The sequence below is a fragment of the Culicoides brevitarsis genome, chromosome 2 (genome assembly GCF_036172545.1).
Source record: "Culicoides brevitarsis isolate CSIRO-B50_1 chromosome 2, AGI_CSIRO_Cbre_v1, whole genome shotgun sequence".
NCBI classification, from domain to species: Eukaryota; Metazoa; Arthropoda; class Insecta; order Diptera; family Ceratopogonidae; genus Culicoides; species Culicoides brevitarsis.
Window position 1 is genome coordinate 32,172,338 of NC_087086.1, and position 22,522 is coordinate 32,194,859.

General features: G+C 32.0%; 2 protein-coding genes across 8 annotated transcripts; one reads left to right on the plus strand and one right to left on the minus strand.

Annotated features, from left to right (window-relative positions):
- The first annotated feature begins 743 nt into the window (after nt 1-743).
- LOC134832869 (protein phosphatase 1 regulatory subunit 12A) lies at nt 744-21,746 on the plus strand. Of its 7 annotated transcripts, XR_010162084.1 has the most exons (21): nt 744-1,491; nt 1,542-1,908; nt 9,452-9,701; nt 9,762-10,069; nt 10,431-10,644; nt 10,824-10,919; nt 11,187-11,351; nt 11,639-11,768; nt 12,455-12,658; nt 12,779-12,844; nt 12,950-13,174; nt 13,420-13,579; nt 13,877-14,704; nt 14,935-15,085; nt 15,146-15,340; nt 15,400-15,515; nt 15,578-15,598; nt 19,022-19,110; nt 19,173-19,350; nt 19,790-20,200; nt 21,297-21,746. XR_010162084.1 is itself a non-coding variant. In XM_063847070.1 (19 exons), the coding sequence occupies exons 1-19, from the start codon at nt 1,660-1,662 to the stop codon at nt 21,381-21,383; spliced, it is 3,732 nt and encodes a 1,243-aa protein (XP_063703140.1). In that variant the 5' UTR covers nt 744-1,659; the 3' UTR covers nt 21,384-21,746. The 7 variants fall into 7 exon arrangements, 1 of the variants encoding a protein (XP_063703140.1); XR_010162089.1 differs by lacking the exon at nt 13,877-14,704 and having other exon boundaries at nt 744-1,908; XR_010162087.1 differs by lacking the exon at nt 12,950-13,174 and having other exon boundaries at nt 744-1,908.
- On the minus strand, nt 4,334-5,482 carry LOC134832871 (RIB43A-like with coiled-coils protein 2). Its single transcript, XM_063847071.1, has one exon. It carries the CDS (start codon nt 5,480-5,482, stop codon nt 4,334-4,336), a length of 1,149 nt encoding a protein of 382 aa, XP_063703141.1.
- Nucleotides 21,747-22,522: the final 776 nt, after the last annotated feature.

Below are 22,522 nucleotides of genomic sequence, written 5' to 3' on the forward strand. Positions count from 1 at the left end.
TTTGAGATCGTTATTTTTTTTTCTTGTAAAATATTTCATTTAAAATTTCATTAAACGACTTTTAAAGAATATTTTTTAAACAAAAAAAGGAAAATCTAATGAAATTCTGACCAAATCTCTTTAAGTAAAGTTAAGTAAAGGCAAAGTTAAGTCTCAAAACAAAAAAAAATGTAGTTGTTCGATTAACTTCAGAATTATTAGGAAAATTTATCAGAATTCGGACAATCGAAAGAGATTTTGTTCAAACAGAAATAAAGAATTGAATTGAAGAAATGAGAAAAAAAAAATAAAATGTTTGAAATTGAAATTGACTGTGATAAAATTTGCACAACCGTTCGATTTTGAACCAAATAGAACTTTGACACAAATCCAATAGATGGCGTTATTAACCTGCAAATACACATGAGACGAATGAAAATGATAAATAAAAGTCGCCATCTGCTAATTCTATTACATTATTATGATTTGAATTACCAAGCGGCGAGTCAATTTATCAATTTCATTCGTCTCAGATCATATGGGTACTGTATTCCGGCGTGGGTTGTGATCGCTGGACCACATTATCCATATGATTTGAGACGAATGAAAGTGATAAACTAATAGATGGCGCTTTAGACAAACGGCGATTACAACCCACGCCCGGTGTTTATTGTTCGCTGTGATACAGTAGTCCATAGATCTGAGACGAATGAAAGTGATAAATTCATGCGGATTTCGTCATGAATTCAGTCTCAGCTCGAGATCATGCAAAATTGTCGTATTAATCTGACTGTCGTATTTTCCGGATTTTTCGCAGTTTTCCGCATCTCTCGCACGCCTCACAACGTAGACACGCGCGCGCTCCGTGCGCCCGAATTCGGAAAAGCAAAGGAAATATCGTCGCATCCGCAATTTGCACGGGAAAAAAGCGAAAAAAATTAATGTGGTCCATCGTCGTCGTCGTCGTCGTATTCATCGTTTTCGTCGCGAATTGCTAGGAAAAAAGTGAAAAAGCTGCTCGCCAAGTGTTCGGTCCGAGTGTTTTTCTCATCGTCGTCGCAGCAAAGGGCGCCCGCACAAGCTGCGAAACGCGTCTCCGAGTCGCGAGAGAAAAAAGGCAGCAGCGTACGTAATGCACAGCAGCTACAGCAAAAGCAGCAACAACAGCGAAAGAGGTCTCTAAAATTAAAACTTGTGTAGAAAAAAAAAAGAAGAAAATACAAATTAGCAGCGAAGAAATGCATCTAGTGTACACGAACAAGGAGAGCAAGTGCCGCTCTGTGTGTAATTGAAAAATACAAAAAAAAAAAAAAAATTAAAGAGAAATAAGAAAGGCAACCAATTTGCAACCAAAATAGAAAATTGTGTGCGTAAAAAATTCAAATTGAAAGAATCGCGCACACACACTCACACTCGCGCGATATTCTTCACATATGACACAACAGCAACAACCATCAGCAGAAATCAACGAAAGTCGACGTCGTCGTGTGCTGTGTTGTAAATATATAAAGTGTAAAGTCGTCGTCGCCCGTTGTGTATTCATTATTAATAAAAATAAGCAGAAAAAAAATTATTCTTGCTGCCTCCTCAGGTCAACTAACAAATAACAAAAAAACGAGTATTATTACTAATTAACGCGAAAAACAAAAAAATTCGAGAGCGCAACAAAAATCTGTGGAAATGTCTCTCGATTCCCGAAACAACTCGGCATACTTGAAGCGGGCCGAGCAACTGAAACGATGGGAAGAGTCAGACACGAATCGCGAACCAACCACACCAAAAAACAAAAATCCTAAAATTAAGTTTTCATCGGGATGCATCTTTCTGGCGGCCTGCGTGTCGGGCGACAAGGACGAAGTCAAGGCGTTGCTCGAGCAGGGCGCCGACATCGACACAACAAACATCGATGGACTAACGGCGTTGCATCAGGTATGTTTTTTTTTTGCTTTTCTGTGAAGTTTTTTTTTGTTGTTTTTAGATGTCATGAGGAAAAATTTGATGTTTTTTCGAGGTTTTTGAGGAATTTTCATCGTTGAAGGTCAAATTTGTTCAAAATTCATCTGTTTCTTTAAGGTTTTGATGATTTTCATTGCAGAAAAGACTTATCGTTACAAAGTTTATCAATTTTTGGAGAATTCAAGAAAGTTTTGATCAATTTTCACCTTTAAGGATGGTTTAGAAAGTCTTTCAAAGAGAGATTTCTGTTCTAAAGTGACATTTTGGCACAAAAATCATCAAAATTTTGTTTGTTTGTGAAGATTGAAGCCTTTTTGGTTCATTTTTGGCTTTTATGAATGCCAAATTTTCTATTTGCTCATCAAAAATTACATTTAAAAATGAATCTTTTGCTCAAAAAGTGATATTTTAGAATCAAAATCTTCTAATTTTTGACGTTTTTGAGTCCTAATGAGAATTTTGACGCCCATTTTGGACTCGACGACGACATTTCAAAGAATTTTTATGCAAAATCGAGACAAAATTTTAAATATTTTTCATAAATTTGTTAGTTTTTTCCAGTAACAAGACCTTTTCTGATCATTTTTTAACATTTTGAGTTCTAAAACTTGCAATTGACCTTCAAAAATTAATCAAAAATTTTAAAGTTTGAACCGAAATCTTCCAAAATTTTAACATTTTTCTCATTTTAGATCATTTTGAAGAATTTTCAAAGCTCAAAACCTGATTTTTCTCAAAACTTGGCGCTAATTCTTCAAATTCCAATCAAAAAAGTTGCCCAAGAATCTCGTATCGCATTCGATAAATTTACCACAATCCACAATAACACAACACCGCACATATTTGGATATCATTCGCGCTCACTGCCCGCTCGTTTTTTTAATTATCAATTCATAAAATGTTCGACCTGATTGTACGCTCGCCATAGATCGGCGTCGACGACGACAACGACGTCTGTTTTCTTTTCTTTCGTGCATTGGACTAATATTTTTCGTTGCTTAATTGTTCAGCGCGAGTGATAACAACATTGTCGGAATACCAGGCTGCAAGTGTTGAAGGGATCCGCGCACTGACCATGGGTTACAAATTTAAATTTGTCCTACTATTAAAACGAAAAACAAGCAGAAGAATAATTATTGTTTGACGACGAGTAGAAGAAGAAGAAGAGATTTGTCTGCGTGCCAGTGTTAGTCGCTCTGTCTATGACCCATTTTTCGTTCTATAATTGGATTTTAATAATATCATAAAAGAACGCCGCAGCAACGACGAGCAGTCGACACCCGAAAATTGCTGTCATGTCATGCTTTGTTGGAAATCTCTCAAACAAATCCGTGCCCTTTAAAATGCCGTTTACGATGAAGAAGAAGAAAAAAAAACGCTTTTTTTTACGGTAAATAGAAGAAAAACATTCGTGTCTATTCTTAGAAGTCACTCTCATTTATTCGCGTCTTCTGCTTCCTACTACGAAAAATTTTGTGCCGTGTGCGCGTCTGTTGTCGAGTTCGCCCAGATCATCGATTTATGGCCTCTTCTCAATGTTTATGAAAAAAAATAAATATTAGGCGATTTCGATTTTTTTTTTTCTCAAAATTTTTATCCAAAAATTATTTTTCTATAAAAATTTAAAAGGCAATTTTCATAGAAAAAATAATTTTTTAATTTAGATTGAAATTATTTTTTTTTTGTTTTTCAGCCTCCGTTTTAAAAATTATTAAAAAAAATAAATAAATTAAGTTAAATTAAAATTAGATAAAATTCTCACAATTTTTGTTGAAAAGCATTTTTTTTTATATGAATAATTTTCTATAATTATTTTATATTTTAGCCTTTGATTGAATTACCAAAAATTTTTTTTAAAAAATAATTAAATTTTTTTTAAAATTTTTTTGAAATTTTCTTAATTATTTAATTTTAAAATTAAATTAAAAAAAATTAATTTAAAATCTAATTTTGATAAAATTAAATTAGATTTTTGCCCAAAATATTTTTTTCAAATGAGGAAATAATTTTTTATAATTTTTTATAATTTTTTTAATTATTTTTATTTTTTTATTTCAGTCGTTCATTTATCAAATTTAATTTAATTAAAAAAAATTTATTTAATTTTAAAAATTAATTAATTAATTAATTTTGTTGAAATTAATATTAATTAATTAAAAAAATAATTTAATTATAAAATTTATTTTTTTAATAAAAAAAAAATTAATTAACATTTAAAATTATACTTTTAAAAAAATTCAAAAAATCATGAAAAAAATTTAGAATTTATGCAGAAATTTTTATTATTTTTAATTAATTTTTTTTATCAAACATTTCGTGTAAGAGATAAAATTAAAAAAAAATTGCAGAGGCCTAAATATTTAAAAAACACACAAAAATCGAGTGCTCGAGCATTTATCTAACGCGATGTGGTATTGAACATTCCGTAATACTCATCCGTAGGTTCATTCGTGTAAACTTTCTTCTCGATAAATTCCCGTTCGCGATTCTGCTCATCCGCAAGTTTTTCATTTTCTTGTCGCATCCGCGCCAATTCGTAATGTCTCTTCCGCATCTCGTCCCGTTCGATCAACGACAATGTCCTGAGCTGATTTTCCGTCATTTGGTCCCATTTGTCTTCGATAGCCTTCTGTTCATCTCTTAATTTTTGCCTTTCATGCAGTTGTTCCTTTTGTTTTGCCTTCAACTCGTCAATTTGCTCCTGCGTCATGCGTCGATAGGAATACGGGATGATTCGATGCGGTCCAAAGTTGCTTTTTTCCGCGTCTGGCGCTTCGGTGAGAATATCGCTCGTGATGTGATTCAGCTGTTCCGCCAAATTATCCTCTTGCTCCTGGATTTCTTTGATTTTTCGACGATTTTCTTGCTCGTTGGCGAGCTCTTTGTTGAATTGCGTGACAGCGGCGAGCATTTTTAGCTTTCCTTCGCGTTCGGTGCGTTGCAATTCGAGAGTTCGGGCTTCGCGAGCGATTAAAGCTTCCATTTCCAAGCGTTCGGCTTCTTTGCGGGCTTCTTCTGCTTCTTTTTTCTCACGCATTTGTTGCAGAAGCCAGGCGCGTTGCTGTTCGATTTGAGCTTTGCGACGTTCCTCGCTCGAGAGATCTTCGCCTTCGAATTTTTGCGCCGACGAAATCGTGAGACGTGGATCTGTGTCGTTTAAACGAGCTGGAAGGTCTTTTTTCTTCCCGCGTGGATCGTACAAGTCCCATTCGCGACGATCTTCGGGGCGTTGGAACTTGGCGCGATACTCGTTCAGCTCATTTTGGATTCGTTGCTTCTCTAAACGCATTTCTCGTTCCTTTTCCGTGACCACGGCAGTGACTTGGTCCTGATAAGCCAAATATTTTTGCTCTAATTCGGCTTTTTGTTGGGCCAAACGTTCCTTTTCGGCAATTTGTTGCTCCAAATCACGCTTGTCGATGCCAATAACGCGTTCTTTTGCGTTAAAAATCCGCTTTTTTCGCTCCTCTTCGAACTTGCGACGCTGCTCGATCATTGCGGCTTCCTTCAAATCATTCTTCGTGGCAGCTACTTTCAAATTTAACATGATTGCTTGCTTCAATCGACGACCGAATCGAGATAAATGTGCAATTCTTTTCTTCTTTCTGCTCAAAAAGTCACTCAAGCGGCACTTTTTTGCTTTTTTTGTTTGTTTGTTTGAATTTCGTTGTTTAATTACGTACAAAAAGTGATGTTTTTTGCATGGAGTACTTGCTTTAAATGCCTACTCGAGTCAGCTTGAACCCAGAGTTTGAACTTGATGTGCGCGATTGTTTGATCGATTAATTCCTTGACACTGAAGCGATTCCCGAAACAAAAAGGGGGAATTTTTCGTGAAATTTGTGAATGAAGTTTGTTGCTTAGAACAAACAGGCAGACATGAAAAATTTGTTTATAGTAATAATAATGTTAGATCATTAAACGCCCACAAATTTGATTAATTAGAGGAACGTAGCATTATTATGTAACGGAACGAGCAAGTAGAGACACAAAGTTAAAGAGCTTAATTGACTGATCTAAGCAATTTATCATGAATTTTTTTCAATGTCTGAGTCATTAATTACGCGTTTTTCTGTCAATTATGAGGAGAAAAGTTGCGAAAATGTCAAAAAATGTGGAAATTTTGACAGATGTCACTTTAATTTTTGATGACAGATTGTTTAAGAAATTAATTTTTATCCAAATAAAAAAAAATTGGACCAAATTTTGATTCAAAAATACATATATTTTCATTAAAAGAAGGCAAAAATTGACATTTTTCACTTTTGACAGTTACTTGACAGATGTCAATTATTTATTTTTTTCTTAAATTTCTATTAAAATCTTTTGTAGACTATCTTAAGAGCGAATTTTACTAAAAATTGAGTTTTAAATTGTCATTTTAAGCTTAAGACATGCAAAAATTTGCAATATCACTTTTGACAGCTTATTGACAGATGTCAAAAATTTTAAAATACAAAGCTAATTTTTAACAAATTTTCCTTAATTTTTAAAAAAATCAGCTTTTAAGGAATTTTTTAAAAATTCTTTTAAAAATATTAACTCCAAGTTTTTATTTTAAGCTTAATACAACCTAAATGACTTTTGTTACTTTTGACAGTTGCTTGACAGGTGTCATTTTTTTCTCAAATTTTTTAAAAAATCATGTTTTAAGAAAATTTTTTTAATTTTATTGAAAACATTGACTCAATATTGCTATTTGAATCTTAAAATTAGCAAAAACTATATTCAGCACTTTTGACAACCAATTGTCAAATGTCAAATTTTTAGTAAATAAATATTTTTTCCTCAAATTTTGTAAAAAAATATGTCAAAGTTGCACTTTTTATTGAAAATTAATGTATATAATTGCAAAAATTGATAAAATATACGAAATTCCAACAAAAAATGACACCTGTCAAATTTTGACAGTTACTTGAAAAATGTCAAATTTTGACAGCTTTCCTCAAATTTTTATTAAAAAAATAATCTCTCGAGTATTTTCCATCAAAAATCTTTCAATGTCGCCACCTGTCACACCTCTCGCGCACAAAACTTCACTTGATCACTCAATGAAAAGTGTTAAAAAGTGCATTTCAGTGCATCAGCAACGAAAAAAAAAGTTACATTTAAAGCTGGCAAATATAGCTTGAGCAAACGTTGACACAAATTATTAAGTATTCTCACATGAATTGCTGCTAGACATATCTCAAAACACACAAAGTCGACAACAACACAACATGAATCAATTTATTTACCATCGCATCTCAAATAAATGCACAAAAAACTGCACCTATTACTTTTTTTTGCGCGCGCTCTCATACGACGTCGACGACGACGCACCACAAACACGCGCGTAGCATGGATAAATATTGTCTGTGTGCTGCTCTCTCGCTACTGCTCACAACTATTTAGAAAACTAGAAATAAATTATCGTGAAACACAACAAATCTAATCAAATGAAATACAATATTAATTCGAATGCAGTTGAGTTCATAATAATATTACCAGATATAGAAATAATACAATTTTTTTTTTGCCTCAACTTTTTTTTTCGACGATCTCGCATTTGATATATTGGTCGACAACGACGACGTTTTGCACATAATATTTTATTAATATTGATATTATATTTTCATTAAAGTGGTCTCTCACTCGCCGTTGACGTCGTCATCGCGCGCAGAGACACACACATGAGAGCTAGCGGTGCGGCAATAATTATTATAATTGTCATAAAAGTTGCTCGAATGGTGTTTGATTACTCATTAATTTTTATAAATACATTTTTTACAATGTTTTTCGATCTACTTCTGGCAAGTTTTATGATCGATTTACACACAAACCAAACAACAACATCAGATTCAGATGTAATAATAATAATAATCAGGCTGTGGCAATGCGGGAAATTGTTTTGAATTACGAGTAACTCAAGGCAGGAAAGAAGATTTTCAAGTTAAAATGAAAAATTTCTGATAAATGCTCGGTTTTGAAATTTTAACGGTCATTTTTTTGAACTGACATTTACGAATTTTTTGTGAAACTTCAAATTTTTAAAATTTCTTGTACTTCAAATGTTTTTCTTTTAAATATTTTTGAGATTTTTAAAGTTTTGTTAAGTTTGAATTAACCAGAAAGCGATTTTCAAATTTTAACGGACTTTTTTTTTAAACTGACATTTACAATTTTTTTCTAAAATTTAAAAAATTATTGAATTTTTGTTAAATTTTAATATTTTTTTTTCTAATTTTTTTTAAAGATTTTAAAAATTTTATTAAGTTTGAATTAACAGAAAGCGATTTTCAAATTTTAACGGTCATTTTTTGAACTGACATTTACGAATTTTTTCAAAAATTTGAATTTTTTGACCATTTTTCTTCTATTTTTTTTATAAATTTTTAACTCTAAATAGTTAATTTTCTTGTAATTTAATTTTTTTTTTTGAGATTTTTCACACATTAAAAAAAATCAAAGATGAAAAATTGAAATATTTTCATTATTTGCGACTGCCTAATATGTTAAAAAATGTTTGTTTGGCAGATTTTTACGGCATATTGCCTAATGAACAAATTTGAACTTACACAATTTTTTTTCAATTCGTACAATAAATACTGCACGATCTATTTTCGGATGAATTTTAACAGAATACACAAAGAAAATTGCTTGTAAAGGGAAATGTTTCGCATGTTTGACAAGGCGTCTCCATTGAATTTTTGTCTTGCAAGCGCCACACGAGATGAAAATTGATTTCGCATGCCTTTTATGAAGAAAAATTTTTTGCTGAAATAAATTTTCTATTGAATTTCAGTTGATTTTTTTTTTCGAAAAATAATTTTTAGAGGATTTTTATTGAAAAAATTCTACAAAAATATATTTTTTGAGAGGAAAATCTTCAACTTTTAGATAATAAATAAATTTTAAGAGTCGAGATTTTAATAAAATTCAATGAAATTTAACTATAAATGGTTAAAAATTGAGTTTTTAATCAAAAATTAACATTTTCAGTAAAAGTTTGAATGAAAATTTGTCTTATGATGTATTTTGAAAGTCATAATTTTTCAAATTTTGATCATAATTTGGATTTGTATGTCAAAATGTCTTTAAGTTTAGTCCATAAATGAACTTTAAGAGGCAAAAATCTTAAATTTTTATTCAAAAACGAAACTTGTGAGCCAAATTTCCATCGAAATCTGTTCAAAAACAAAATTCGTTAATGAAAATCTCACATAAATCGACTGACAAACCTTCGATATGGCGAATTTTTCCTTGGAAATGCGCTAAAAAAACATTTCCAACAAAGTCTGTCCCGAGAATAGAAACAAATTTAGATGTGATGCGTAAATTCTATTTTTAACCAGCGTGGCCCGTAGTCAAAATACACATTAACAACTATCTAACATCAACGCTACGTGACGAGTATTGACGGTTTATATGGAAAATAATAGAAGTACAACAAGTTTTTCCTCGTTTTTATCTCAAAACAATTTTTTTTCTCGGCAAACACATGATGATGATGACGAAATTCTTTCTTTTTTTGTAGGCATGCATCGATGACAACTTGGACATGGTCGAATTCCTGATATCACAAGGCGCCGATGTCAATCGCAAAGACAACGAGGGATGGACTCCGTTGCACGTCACGGCATCCTGCGACTTGTTGAGCATCGCGGGCTTCTTGATCGAAAGCGGTGCAGACCTTTCGTCGATTAACAGCGATGGCGATTTGCCAATTGATCTGGTGCAGTCTGACGAAATGCGAAATTTGATACAAAAACATGTGAATGAACAAGGTAAGCAAGTCGCTTCGAGTTGAGATGAAAAAAAAAATTGAAATTTTCCGTTTTTTGTAGGAATTGACTGTGATCAAGCGAAACAAATCGAAGAAAAATTAATGTTAGAGGATGCCAAACGGTGGTTACGCAGCGACGCGTCAGAAGCGGATCGCCCGCATCCGAAAACAGGCGCGACGGCATTGCATGTGGCTGCCGCGAAGGGATATACCAAAGTATTAAGTTTGCTACTGGCGGGCAGAGCAGATGTCGATAAGCAGGACAACGATGGATGGACACCGTTGCATGCCGCAAGTCATTGGGGGCAGAAGGAAGCGGTGCAAATGCTTGTCGCGTCGATGGCTGACATGGATATTCTCAATTATGCGGTAAGAAAACTAAATTTTTATCAAATTTTGAAAATAATCTGCTTAAAAATCTAAAATTTTATTAAAATTTATGAAGAAATTTCCTAAAAATTAATTTTTTTTCTTCAAATTTGCTTCAAAAATTGATCGTGAAGATAAAAAATTGTTGAAATTTCAAATTTTTGACATTCCAATCATGAAAAATGAAGGAAATTTTTAAAAATTGATTCTCGTGTTAGAAGAAATTTTTTTAAATTTTAAAAATTTTAACAAAAAATAATTTTTTTTTATTAATTTTCTTTAAAATGTCTTCAAAAAATTTTAAAAAATTCTCATTTTAGAAAAAAATTCAACTAAAATTTTAATTTTTCTTAACTTTTAGGGTCAGTCATGCATCGACGTCGCCCAAGATGACATCGTAACGTTACTAGAAGAGCTCCGCAAGAACAACAAACGAACAAAACGAAGGCCCGCTAGTCAAATTAGGATAAGTAGCGATGGTAACAACGTAGATTCAAGCAATGCCGAGACACCATCTAAAGTAATTCGTGTCGAAGTAAAGACTGACGACAAGATAATAAACAAGAAACAGCTCGGTAAGTATTTTTTCTTCACTAAAACCGGAGTTTAGTAGGACACTCTCGTCAAATTTTTATGCCTTGATATAATTTTTTACAAAAATCAAACAAAATTTTAACCATGAACTTTTATTTAAAAAAAAAATGCTGCACACACCCCCGAACTAATTTTAAATCTGAAACTTGACATAAAAAAGGACACATATCAGAGTCTGATAGTGAAAGTAGTAGTAGTGACAGTCTTGAAAGCTCCGAATGTAGTGAGACGTCCCTCTCAGATCGAGACACGAATGGTAATAATGAGCACTGCATGGATCCTCATTTATTTTTTTTCTTATTTATTTCTTCTTTTTTATCGTTTCTTGTTGGATATTTGTCGATTGAAACCATTTTCGTGGATTTTTTGTCGGTTTTTCCCCTCCTACTTGCATTTCAATGACAATTTTCCAATGAATTTTCACCCTTTTTTCATCCTTCCATCACTTTTCAAGCACTTTCCTTCCATTTTTACCTTTGAAAATTTTGATCATCGACTAATTTTTTTTCATGAAATTTTTTAGATGACAATGTCACGCAAGGATTTGTGTCGCTGAAGACAACGACGCCTGCCCCAGAACCAGTAAAACTCGATAAACCGATTATTGCTAAGGATAAGGACTTGATACAGCAAGAAGAGGAAAATACTTTCCGCAAACCAAATTCCGTGCATCAACGGGAAAGTCCATGTAAGATTTTATTTTATTTTCAAAAGTCGAAAATTTTCAAGATTTCATGAAGAAAAATGTTAAAAATTGGGAAAATATCAAAATTTCTTACAAAATTCAATAATTTTTGACAGTTTTTAATGAAAAATTTGTAAATGTCAATTCAAAAAATGACCGTTAAAAATTTGAAAATCGCTTTTTTGCTAATTCAGATAATTTTTATTGAAATTTTTAATTTCTTCTTATAATTTTAAACATCGTTCAGTTTAATTTAAAGAAATTTTTCTAAAATTTTGAATTTCTTGTAGATTCGAACTCACAACTTGATAAATCACAAAAAGTTCCTGATGATAAAGAGAATACGACACCGCAACATAACTCACAAACGGATTCGGAGGTTATCTTACGAAGGACTCACAGTTTTGAAAGTGATGAAGCGTAAGTAGTTGCCTGTTTGGGGACTTTTTATCTCTTAATTGATCGCATAACTGGGGTAAAAAATAACAACAACCAATATTAACCTCTCGTTATGGTCGTATCGTGTGCATTTTTTAACTTTTTACTAATTTCTTTGTTGAATGACGTCACATGGGATTGAAATTTTATGAAAAATTCGATTTTTTAAAGAAATTTTTTAAAAATTATTTAAAAAATAAATTAAAATTATTTTTTTAAAAAATAATTTTTTATAAATTAAATAAAATAATTTAATTAAAATTTATTTTGAAATTAAATTAAATTAAAAATTTAATTTTTTATTAAAACTAATAAAGCAAAAAAAAAAATTTAAAAATTAAATTAAATTAATTTTTAAAAATTAAAATTAAATTAATTTTTTTAAATTAAATTAATTTTTTTAAATTAAAAAATAATAAAAATCGAATTTTTAATATTTTAAGGAAATTTTATGTGACGTTCATTAGTTGTTGTGTTTAATCCCGCCATCATTTTACTCGCCGCTTTTTCGTTGTTGTTATTTTTTGTTTCTCATCAAATTTTTTAATCTTTTAAATTTTTTTTTTTTGTTATTAATTTTACTTAAACCTTATCTTTTCCATATAATTTATGCGCTTTGCTTTCCTCATGTCGCCAAAAAAAAAATTACATTCATTAAAAATCGCCAGTTTTTACACACGATTACAAGAGCTTCGAGCACGGATCAAAGCGAACTCATGTTCAAACTTGCCGTTGCCTCAAAAGCAGGGCAGCAACGGCACAACTGGCAATAACAATAATAATAATAACAATAACAATCAAACGAATCAACTAAATAACTTTATCGTACAAAGATCCGCATCACTGAAAGATCATAAGCAAGTTCTTCTAAGGTAATTTTCTTAACTCATCCATTTTAATTTTTTTTTTTATTTTTTGGGGCTTTCTAACTTTTTTACGTGTTTTTAATCAAATTTTTCGTGAATTAATGACAATTTATTTTATTTTCGCAGAAAACCAACTGCATCATCACCGCCATCTAGTCCCATATCCACTTCAGCATCAGCGAGTGTTCGTAGGTGAGTAAAAAATATTTTTTTAAATGAAGTTCCGTTATATAAAAATTACTTTTTTTTGTCCAATTTGTCGAAAAATTGAAAAATTTTGAAAATTCACACACAAAGTCCTCCATTAACGGCAGCTGAACTGCTCGCTCGTCGCCTTAGTTCACCTGAAGTGTCTGGAGGTGCTTCTGCACAACAGCCACCTTGTCCGGTATTCATGCTTCCTGCCAATCGGCAAACGACGAACGGCGAAAATTCCGCCGAAAATGGCAGCGGGAATGAAAAATCCGGACAATCACCATTCACAAAATTTGTACAAGGAAATATTTTCAAAAATTTCTTCAAGTAATTATTATGAGAGTTTTTTTAAATAGATTTTTTTTTGCTTTTTGAATTTCCATCAAATTCTATCATATTTTTTTTTACCTGAAATAATCATCTACTAACCAATTTCTGCGAATTTTGTGTGAAAAACTTAAAAATTGTTAACGTTGCCTGTGGAATGTGTGTCCTCCGATGACTTTAGATTAGAGAAAAGTGTTTGAAAAAATTTTTTTTGATAAATTTTAATCGAATTTTGTGTTTTTTAGGTCATTTGTGCCTCCAACACGCGACGAAGAGAGTGAAACTCAGAGGAAAGCGCATGCCAAGAGAGTTCGGGAGACGCGACGCTCCACGCAAGGCGTCACACTGGAAGAAATCAAAAGTGCCGAGCAGCTCGTCAAGAAAAAGAACTCGACGAATGCTGAGGTAAGGAGATTTTTGAGAGTTTTTAATTAGGGTTTGATGTGTTTTATTACATTTGGTGTTGTTCAAACCGAAAACTTTTGTATATAAATTAAAATTTTTTACAGCTTTTGATTTTTTTATATAATTTTTTTCTTAATTTTTTTACTAAAACACGTTTTTCTTTTTTTTTCTACTTTTTTATGATTGATTTGACACATTTACTACTCTCTCTACTAAAAACCGTCATCATCACGAACATTTTTAACACTAACATGCTTGCGCTTCTCAAAAAAACAAATCAAAACACTCACAAATCAGACGGAAGTAAGCAGCGTCGTTAGCACCTCAGCAACTGTCACAATCCCAAGTACCTTACAGCAAAATGATCGTGTGCCTGCGGTGCCGAATGTCGAGGAATATTTGAAGAAGGAAGACTCGCCCGTGTCTTCCGAGACGTCGTCCGCATCGTCGTTACGTGGCTCGTCGCCGCCAACGAGCGAACAAGTCAGTGCCTCGTATACTCTCATCACGCCTTCGTTCCTGCGACAACGCGGTTCGAGCGTTGGCTCCGATGACTCGGAAAAGGCGGGAAAAACCACAAGTGTGAGTTACACAATTCCCGTTGCGGCGCCAATTACGGAGAGCGTCGAGACCAAAACCACGGATGAAGACTCGAATTCGACGGTAACGGCGACCTTTAAAGTCCCGCTGCCGGTTTCAACGCGCAAAATTAGCAGCGACTCGTCGACGGAAATGGAGAAATCGAAACCATCGCCTACGATGAAAAGTCGCTTCAAATGGGAGTCCGAGGAAAAGTCGTCGGAAACGGAAAAACCTGTGCCTGCTGCGCGTTTTAATACCACAACGTCATCCGATTATGGGACACATCGCTCGTATGTGCGTGACAAGAGATCCATTTTCGACATTGATCACGCCCAATTGACGCTTGCGGAGAAATTGAGGATCGAAGCGAGCAAATACGCGGATACAAGTCGTTCGAACACGGATTTGCCCTACTCGAGGAGCGATTCGGCCGAAAGCGATACCGTACCCAAGAAATACGATTCAGTTCCTTCGTCGCCAGCACATCATACGACGACTGAAAGACGCCCGTCGTGGCGCCTTCGACTCGATCCCAACAGCAAGGTATGAAATTTCAGTAATAAATCAGCTTCACAGACTTCACACACAACTTCACAGCTCTCAATTTAATTTTCAATAATTTTTTTGAGTCATTTTTTTAGTTAAAAACCCATTTTTTCATCGACTTAGATCTAGATTTAAGAGTTTTTGAGTGAAAAATTTTTGCATGAAGCTTTTCGCTTGAATTTTCCCTTATTTTAAGCTAAAAATTAACTTGAAATTCCATTTTTTAGTTCAAACTCGAAGAATCTGCCCAAGGAAATAACAAGTCAGTCATTAGTCAAGCGGCGTTGCAGCCCAGCAGTAACATTACAATTGATGCGAGCAAGATGCCCGTTATCCCGGTTGCAGCAACGAGACGTATTATGCCTGTCAATAACACAGGTAAGAATTTTTTTGTGTAGAAAATCGATTCGAGACTAATTTTTGTGATTTTTTGAACAGTTCCTAACGCGACAACTGTATCTACGACAATAAACTTATCGAATGCCCGTCCAATCTCATCCACCGCACAAGCAAACGACCAAAAATCAGCGACTCCAACTGTCAATAGCAACGCAACAGCGACAGATGCGACACTGCCAAGCACGAGACAACGGTTAAAAGCACAGGAAGAGGTCAAGGAGAATGCCAACAAGGGTGAGTGACTCCTTAAATGTCTAAAAATTGCATTTTTACTTACTTTTTGATGATTTTAGGATCAGAAAATGATAAGGAGAACGACAGCAGAAGTGCCCAAAACACTCAAGCACTCATTCAACGTCGAAGACGCCCGAAACGTCGATCGACGGGAGTCGTTCATCTCGATGGAGAGGTAAAAAATTCACTTTTCAACTAATTTTCATCAATTTTTAACGATTTTTCTTTCAATTTTAGGATCCCGAAAACGACAAGGAGGTAAATAATCGATAATTTTCTTTGTTTATCGTCAACATCAACCACGTCACGATTGAAAAAATCACTTCCTCATCGTAAAAATAGTTCAATCGAATCGAATTTATTAAACTGTTGCAATATGTCGTTTACGTAATATCGAAGACAATGCAATTTATCAGTGATTCGAGTGATTGACAGACAGAAGTCGAACAAAAGAAATTTCTCTTTGTAACAGTTACACACTTTTTTCGACGGAAATTCTCGTGTAAAAAATGACAAAAATTCAAGTAAAAAAAAATTACGTCAAATTTTGTGCTAAAAAATCGTGTAGTAGTTGTAACAAATTAATAGAAAAAAATCATCACATCATCAAACACACGAAAAAAAAAAGTTCTCAACCTGACCTTGCGTCATAAACCATTAACGGATTTAGATGACCTTCTTTTAGTTGCCGTCTGTTTATTTACGCGAAAAATTTTATCATGAGAATGTAAATTATTATTTTGAATACACAAAATAAAAAACAGAAGTGGAGAAAAATTGTGATAAATCTCTCGTTCTCAGAAAAATGGTCAGTTAATCAAATGAAAATGGCGGAAAAGTGAAAAAGTGTGAGCGTATTTTGAACAAAGACTATAGTGAAAAGTATTTTTAACTTAAAATTAATGATTTTTGACAAGAAAGTGAATGAAAAACATTTCTAAAGATATTTTTAGCTCTTTAGAAATCATCAATTTTTCAAAAGAAAAATCATAAATTTGTGTTTTTAAGTGAAAATTATTCAAGTGAATTACTTTTAAATCAAGAAAAAATGAACTTAATATTACAGAAAAACTTTTTCGGTGACAATTTTTGAGCAAATCTACGGATTTGGTTAAAAAGAAAATATCAAAGAAAGTTTATTTCATGACTCGAATGAAGAAAATGCTGGATAAAGAAACGAAATTTTTACTTTTACAACCTCAAATCAATTACTGTAGTACAATAATGATGCTAATGAATGATGAGCTCTTAAAGGCAAATCAAAAGATCTGCAACAAGGCATTGAGAACCATTTTCTACATAAACAGAGACGCAAAATTGGATCCTACAAAGCAAAATTGGGCTACTTCCTGAATATTTGACTGAAAAACTACGAGCAAAGAGGTTTCAATAACAGACAGACCCATCAAGAACGCAATTTTCTCAGTAAAATGCCATAAACTCTCACAATACGTACTTTGAACGCTCAACAAATAGCAAGGCAAATGACTTCACGCCGCGTTCACCCGAAAAATACGTCGCAATTATTCTACAACTCAAACAAAGATCTCGCCCACTTCCATTTAATCGTCTAACGAGCGTCGTCAATGTCTTAAAAAAAAACCTTTAAAAAAAAGTATCATAAACAGAGGACGCTTTTGATGCCATTACCCTTTTGCTCTGTATCTTTGATCTCCCGTACTTTTAGTATATTTTTTGCCTTAATTACCCAGATTTCACGTCAAATCTCGATTTGAATGAAAAATTTTATTTTATTATTACACATGCTCACACATTTACGTTAGAAATGTAGACTCACATACGCAACTCACAACTCGTAGACATTCAAAAATAACATTTTCATCTCAGTTTTTCGGCATGAGGAAAATGCAAAAAGTTTTGTGAGTCGTCAGTCGTTCGCGCAACGTTGAAATCGTTCAAACGCATTTTTATTTATTTTTCATTTTTGTGTCAAAACACACGAAAAAGTTTCCGTTTTCAGAGTTTTTGTTTAATGATTGATCGTTGTTCGGGTGTCAAGACACTAATTAAGACAAAAATTTTAGAGAAAAGTTAAAGTAAGGTCGAACTTTTGCGCAAAAATCAATCGACAAGCGGCAATTATGGGTCTGCTGAATAAGAGCGCTCGATAGTTTTTTTAAATTTAAAATTAGAATGCAACAAAATTATCAAAATATTTACGTTAAAAGTAACATCTGTTCTCGCTAATCGTTCAATTTCTCAATAATATTTTCATGAAAAAAAAATTTTTTTCGATGAAATTCTTTATGCGGAAGCACTTTTCGGGCAATTGATCGCACCTGGTTTGCATTGTTCACTTAATTTTAGAGACTTTTAACATGACTTCATATGAATAATTATAAATTTTGTTCTAAAAACAGAATATTATTACATCGCATGTCTCTTTGGGCATTTCACAAAACGTCGTCTACGTCTGCGGCGTTTTTGCTTATAAATAGATTCAAAATTTTACGAGTAATTATTTACATTGCCGTCATAAATGTCTGATTGATTTTTGCGTTTTTTTGTTCAATTTTTCGAGACTTACGAGAAATTTCTTAAAGGCAGAAAATGTCGTTTCGCTCACGGGCACGTACCAAGCCCGTTGTTCCTGTCAGAAGATCAACTTCTCTCACTCGTCCTTCGAGCAACTCACGAAGCTATGCACCGAGTTACGGATATCAAAGTGGCTCTGCTTACCTGAATCCCTATTCGCATTCAAATCTCGACACATCTTCTTATTCGTCGCACAGTCCTCGAAATTCGGGATATTTTGATTATGCGAGCAGCAGTAGTCCAGGCAACAAAAGACGTGAGTCGTATGGAAGTAATTCGAGTTTGAATGCAATGATGTACAGTCAACCGAATCCTTATGCCTACAAAAGCCCGTACAAAGATCGTGATCGATATGGGAACAGCAGCAGTGGATCTTATACGTCGCCTTATAGCAATCGTTACGTGTCGCCGTACTCCACATACGAGAATGGCGTGACAACTGCTGGATTGAGCTTTCATACGGGAAATTCCTCAAATCTTCCATCCACGTCGAAGTTGTCGACTTCGAATTCGAGCTTGAATCAGTATGCGTTGAATGCGCAAAAGTCTGCGGCTTTGGGAAGGAGTTCTTCGTTGAGAGATCAGGAAAGGAAAAGTAGATCGCGTAATAGAAAACAGGCGTCGACAAGTGCATCTCAGACTCCAACGACGCCAAGATCGTTAAGTGTATCGTCAGTTCACAGTGATATTGGATATGAAGTAGGTCACGTGGTTTAATTTGAAAAATATGAAATTTTTTTAAGTTCTAAAGAGATTTTTCAACTAATTTAAGTAGAAAATCGATTTTTAATGAGAAATTTAACTTATTTCTCAAATTTCAAAAGCTTAAAACTTTTGAATTTCGATTTTTAAAGAAATTTTTTTTAAAAGGTCACGTGGTTTCTTTATGAAAAATGTAAAATTTGACACTAACAGGCTTCATTCTTGAAGTTTCAAACAATTTTTACTCAAATTAATGAACAAAAATTTACTTTTTTATAAGAAAATTGTTTTCTCATCAATTTTTGGATGATTTTTAACTAAATTTTCATCCGTTGGTCACGTGGTTGATGTTTATTAACATAAAATTTTGTCTCATAACCTCACTTTTTCTTCTATAACCTAACATTTATTAATTTTTTTCAGTCTGGAGGCGAATCTGGTCGCGTGGAAAAGGATGACTCATCAGAAAATGGTGAATTTATCGACTACAAAGCTCTCTACGAGGCTGAAAAGTAAGTTTTCTCCGAATTTTTGGTTAAACCTGATCTAATTCTTTTCCCATTTCGACTTTTAGGGCAGAAAATGACAAAAACAAAGAGGCCCTTCGCAAGAAAGACGAAGAACTGGCCACTCTAAAGTCGGCATTGGAACGTTTTACGAACGCAACTACCAAAAATACATTGTCAGAAATTGAGAAACGCGAACGTCGTGCGATGGAACGCAAAATTTCTGAAATGGAAGAAGAACTTAAAGTGAGTTCAGTTAATTTTTCAAGTTTTTCAGTCCTTTTTAACAGTCATTTTGCACACATACACTAACTCGCTACCCCGGATTTATTACTTTTTAGTTCCCGAATTTATTTGTGTTTTTCTCTTTTTTAGTTGCTTTTTAGGTTACTTTTATTCCTTAACTTTTATACAAAATAACACAAAAATCATCTTTTCAAAATCTCGAAAAAAGCTTTTGTTGTTCGTCGTTTTAAAAAATCACGTCGCTGTTCTGTTTCATACATTTTTCTCATGATTTCTCAACACATTTCTCATAATTTTTCACCATTCAACAATTAAAAAAGGGCTCACTAACACCAAAAAATTTCAATCTTCGACGTAAAATTAATGAAAACTTTCTTTTTCTTCCCTTTTTATTTATTTCTTTGCCAAAAAAATGTAATAAAAATCGATAAAATTAAAGCAATTACAAAAATTCAAGAACGAAAATGAGCGTTTGCGTGCCGAAAATCGCGCACTTACGAGAGTCGTCTCGAAATTAACGACGTCTGCTCAAAATCAACTGCACAACAACCAACAAAAGCAACAGAAGTAGCTCAAAAATAATAAATTTTCGTAATTTTGTAGCCAAATTTTTTCAAGAATTTTATAGAAAAACCCCTTTTTACAATACAACTTAATAAATTAGCCATTAAAAAACGTGAAAAAAATCTTAAACGCAACATTTTTCGATAATATATCGCCCCGTTTTGATATACTATACGAGAAAATTATGTGGAAAAATATTAAAAATAGTAGAAATTTACACACAAATACTCAGCTCTTGTCCTGTGAGAAAAAAATATGCTGCTAGCAGGCCATGGTCCTTGTCATGGTAGGAATTGAAAATAGAAAAAAAGTTTATGTGACGCTTTTTACAACAATTTTTTTTTATTTTTTTGAGAGAGAAACTCTAATGATTGTTTTTTGTCTTTTTTTGTTAACATTTTTTTTTCTCTGAATGTCGCCTTCGATGATTTTTGGAGTTATTTCAGCAATTTTTCTTCTTCTTCAGGCAGAATATTTATATTTAGTGTTCTCTATCTTCTGTAGTGTCTGTAAATCTATCTGTTTGTCTAGAATTTTTTCGTAACGTTTTCGATTTCAGTACTAAAAAAGGCTTAATTGTCATTTTTTTGATGATGGTTAAGTTAAGGGTGTGAGTCTATAAAGTAATTTTGACAGAAGAAATTTTTTGACATTTATGATAAATTTTTCGATTTTGAGGAATTTTTATGTTCAAAATTGTGATTTGTGATCAATTTTGATTAAAATTATTAAAAAATGTTCAAAAATTTTGAAATTTTAGCAAAAATTTGACAGCTGTCAAAGTGACAGTTGAACATTTCTTGCTAAAATTTCAAGTTTTGGCAGTTTTAAGGTCCAAAGATACTATTTTGTATCAAAAATTGAGCTTTGAGTTTAAAAATTCACGAAAAATTAAAATTTGAAAATTTTTTTGACAGCTGTCAAAGTGACAGTTGAACTATTTTTGCTAAAATTGTCGTTTTTGGGTAGTTTTTCAGGTTCAAATATATTATTTTGAATCGAAAACTGATTTTAAACTTAAAAATTCTCTAAAACTAAAAATTTAAAAAAAAATTTGACATCTGTCAAAGTGACAGTTAAAGGTTTTTATTGAAATTTGAATTTTCGAACATTATTTATCAAAAAATAATATGAAAATTGCTCAAAATAAGAATTTTTTTCAGAATATGATCTGTCAAACTTACTTTTCGATCTCAATAAAAAAAAACAGCAAGTAGAAAAAACTTTTTTTGTGACGTATTTTTTTAAGTTCTAACCTCAACGGCTTTACATTTTGACTTTTGTTCCCGTAAAAAAAATTATATTTGCATGCTACTGTTATTTTAAACTAAAATTCAACTTAATTTTCAACAATTTACTAATCTAAAAATTTATTTTTTTAGCAAATGGAAACGCTAAAGGCAGATAATCAAAGATTAAAGGACGAGAATGGAGCATTAATTAGAGTCATAAGTAAACTAAGTAAATAGGATTATTTATTTATTACGTTTTTCTTTCGGTTTTATTCTTTGGAGGTACATGAAAAAGGCAAAACTTGCAAAAAATTTTAATGTTATAACTAGTATTTTGTTTTGAATCCAAAAAAAAAAAAGAAAAATTGCACTCTTTTACATACAATATCAAACTAGAAGCAGCTATTACAGTAAATTTAATAAACAAACATATATTATTATTATTACTATAAGGCATCTTCCTCAAACAAAAAGTTTTAAACATTGCAAGCTAATAATCTGATGATATTCCATCCCAATTATTCTACGTATTATACAACATATAGATTTAACATATAGATTGTTCCTTCTTCTTCCTTCCTTCATATTATATATCGATGCTTGACCAATTTTTTTTTGTTTTATCGTACTTGACGATTTTTTGCGCGCGCCAAAATCTCTTAAATTAAAAAAAAAATACAAAAAATTATATTATATTGTAGGTTTATGTATTTTAGTGTCAAGTGTACTATTATTATTATATATAATTATTGATGATCAGCTATTTTCTTGTTAATTTGCTTCATTTTTAACGTAAATTATTATTATTATGATTATAAATTTAAATGTTTTTTGTACTATGACGATTAATAAAAACATGTCAAAATAACGAAAAATGATAGACTTAATAAATAAAATTCAGAACAATAATTAATTAAATTAAAGATTTATATTTAAAAAAAAAGAAAAATTGGAAAACAAAAAGTTGGTGATGTTTTTGAATTTTTAAACAAAATAAATTTTACAATATTATATATTAAAAAATAATGATATAAAAGTAATATATTTTCGATAAAATAAATATTATTATGTAGCACGGTCGGCACAATATTGTTCTTCTATATGATATAAAAAAATAATTTATTTAAAAAAAAGTTACTCAATTTTTCCTGAAAAAAAAAATAAATAAACATTTGTGTGTCAATTCAATTTTAAATGTTGTAAAAATGATTATTTATTTCGCTATCTTGAATATTTTAATAAATAAAATAATTATGATGAAAAAAAACAAAACAAAAAATTATATAAAATTAAATAAATAAACAAATAAAAAAGCGTGATGATGATTATTATTGCTATATTTATATTATTATTATTATTATTGTATCATATTAAAA

Excerpts from the sequence above, each read along its gene's own strand:
- LOC134832869 (XM_063847070.1), top strand. The coding sequence starts at position 1,660 with ATGTCTCTCGATTCCCGAAACAACTCGGCATACTTGAAGCGGGCCGAG. Across the intron at positions 15,516-15,577 it reads TCGTTCATCTCGATGGAGAG|GATCCCGAAAACGACAAGGA; the intron begins GTAAAAAATTCA and ends TTTCAATTTTAG. Across the intron at positions 19,111-19,172 it reads GCTCTCTACGAGGCTGAAAA|GGCAGAAAATGACAAAAACA; the intron begins GTAAGTTTTCTC and ends TTCGACTTTTAG.
- LOC134832871 (XM_063847071.1), bottom strand. The coding sequence starts at position 5,482 with ATGTTAAATTTGAAAGTAGCTGCCACGAAGAATGATTTGAAGGAAGCC.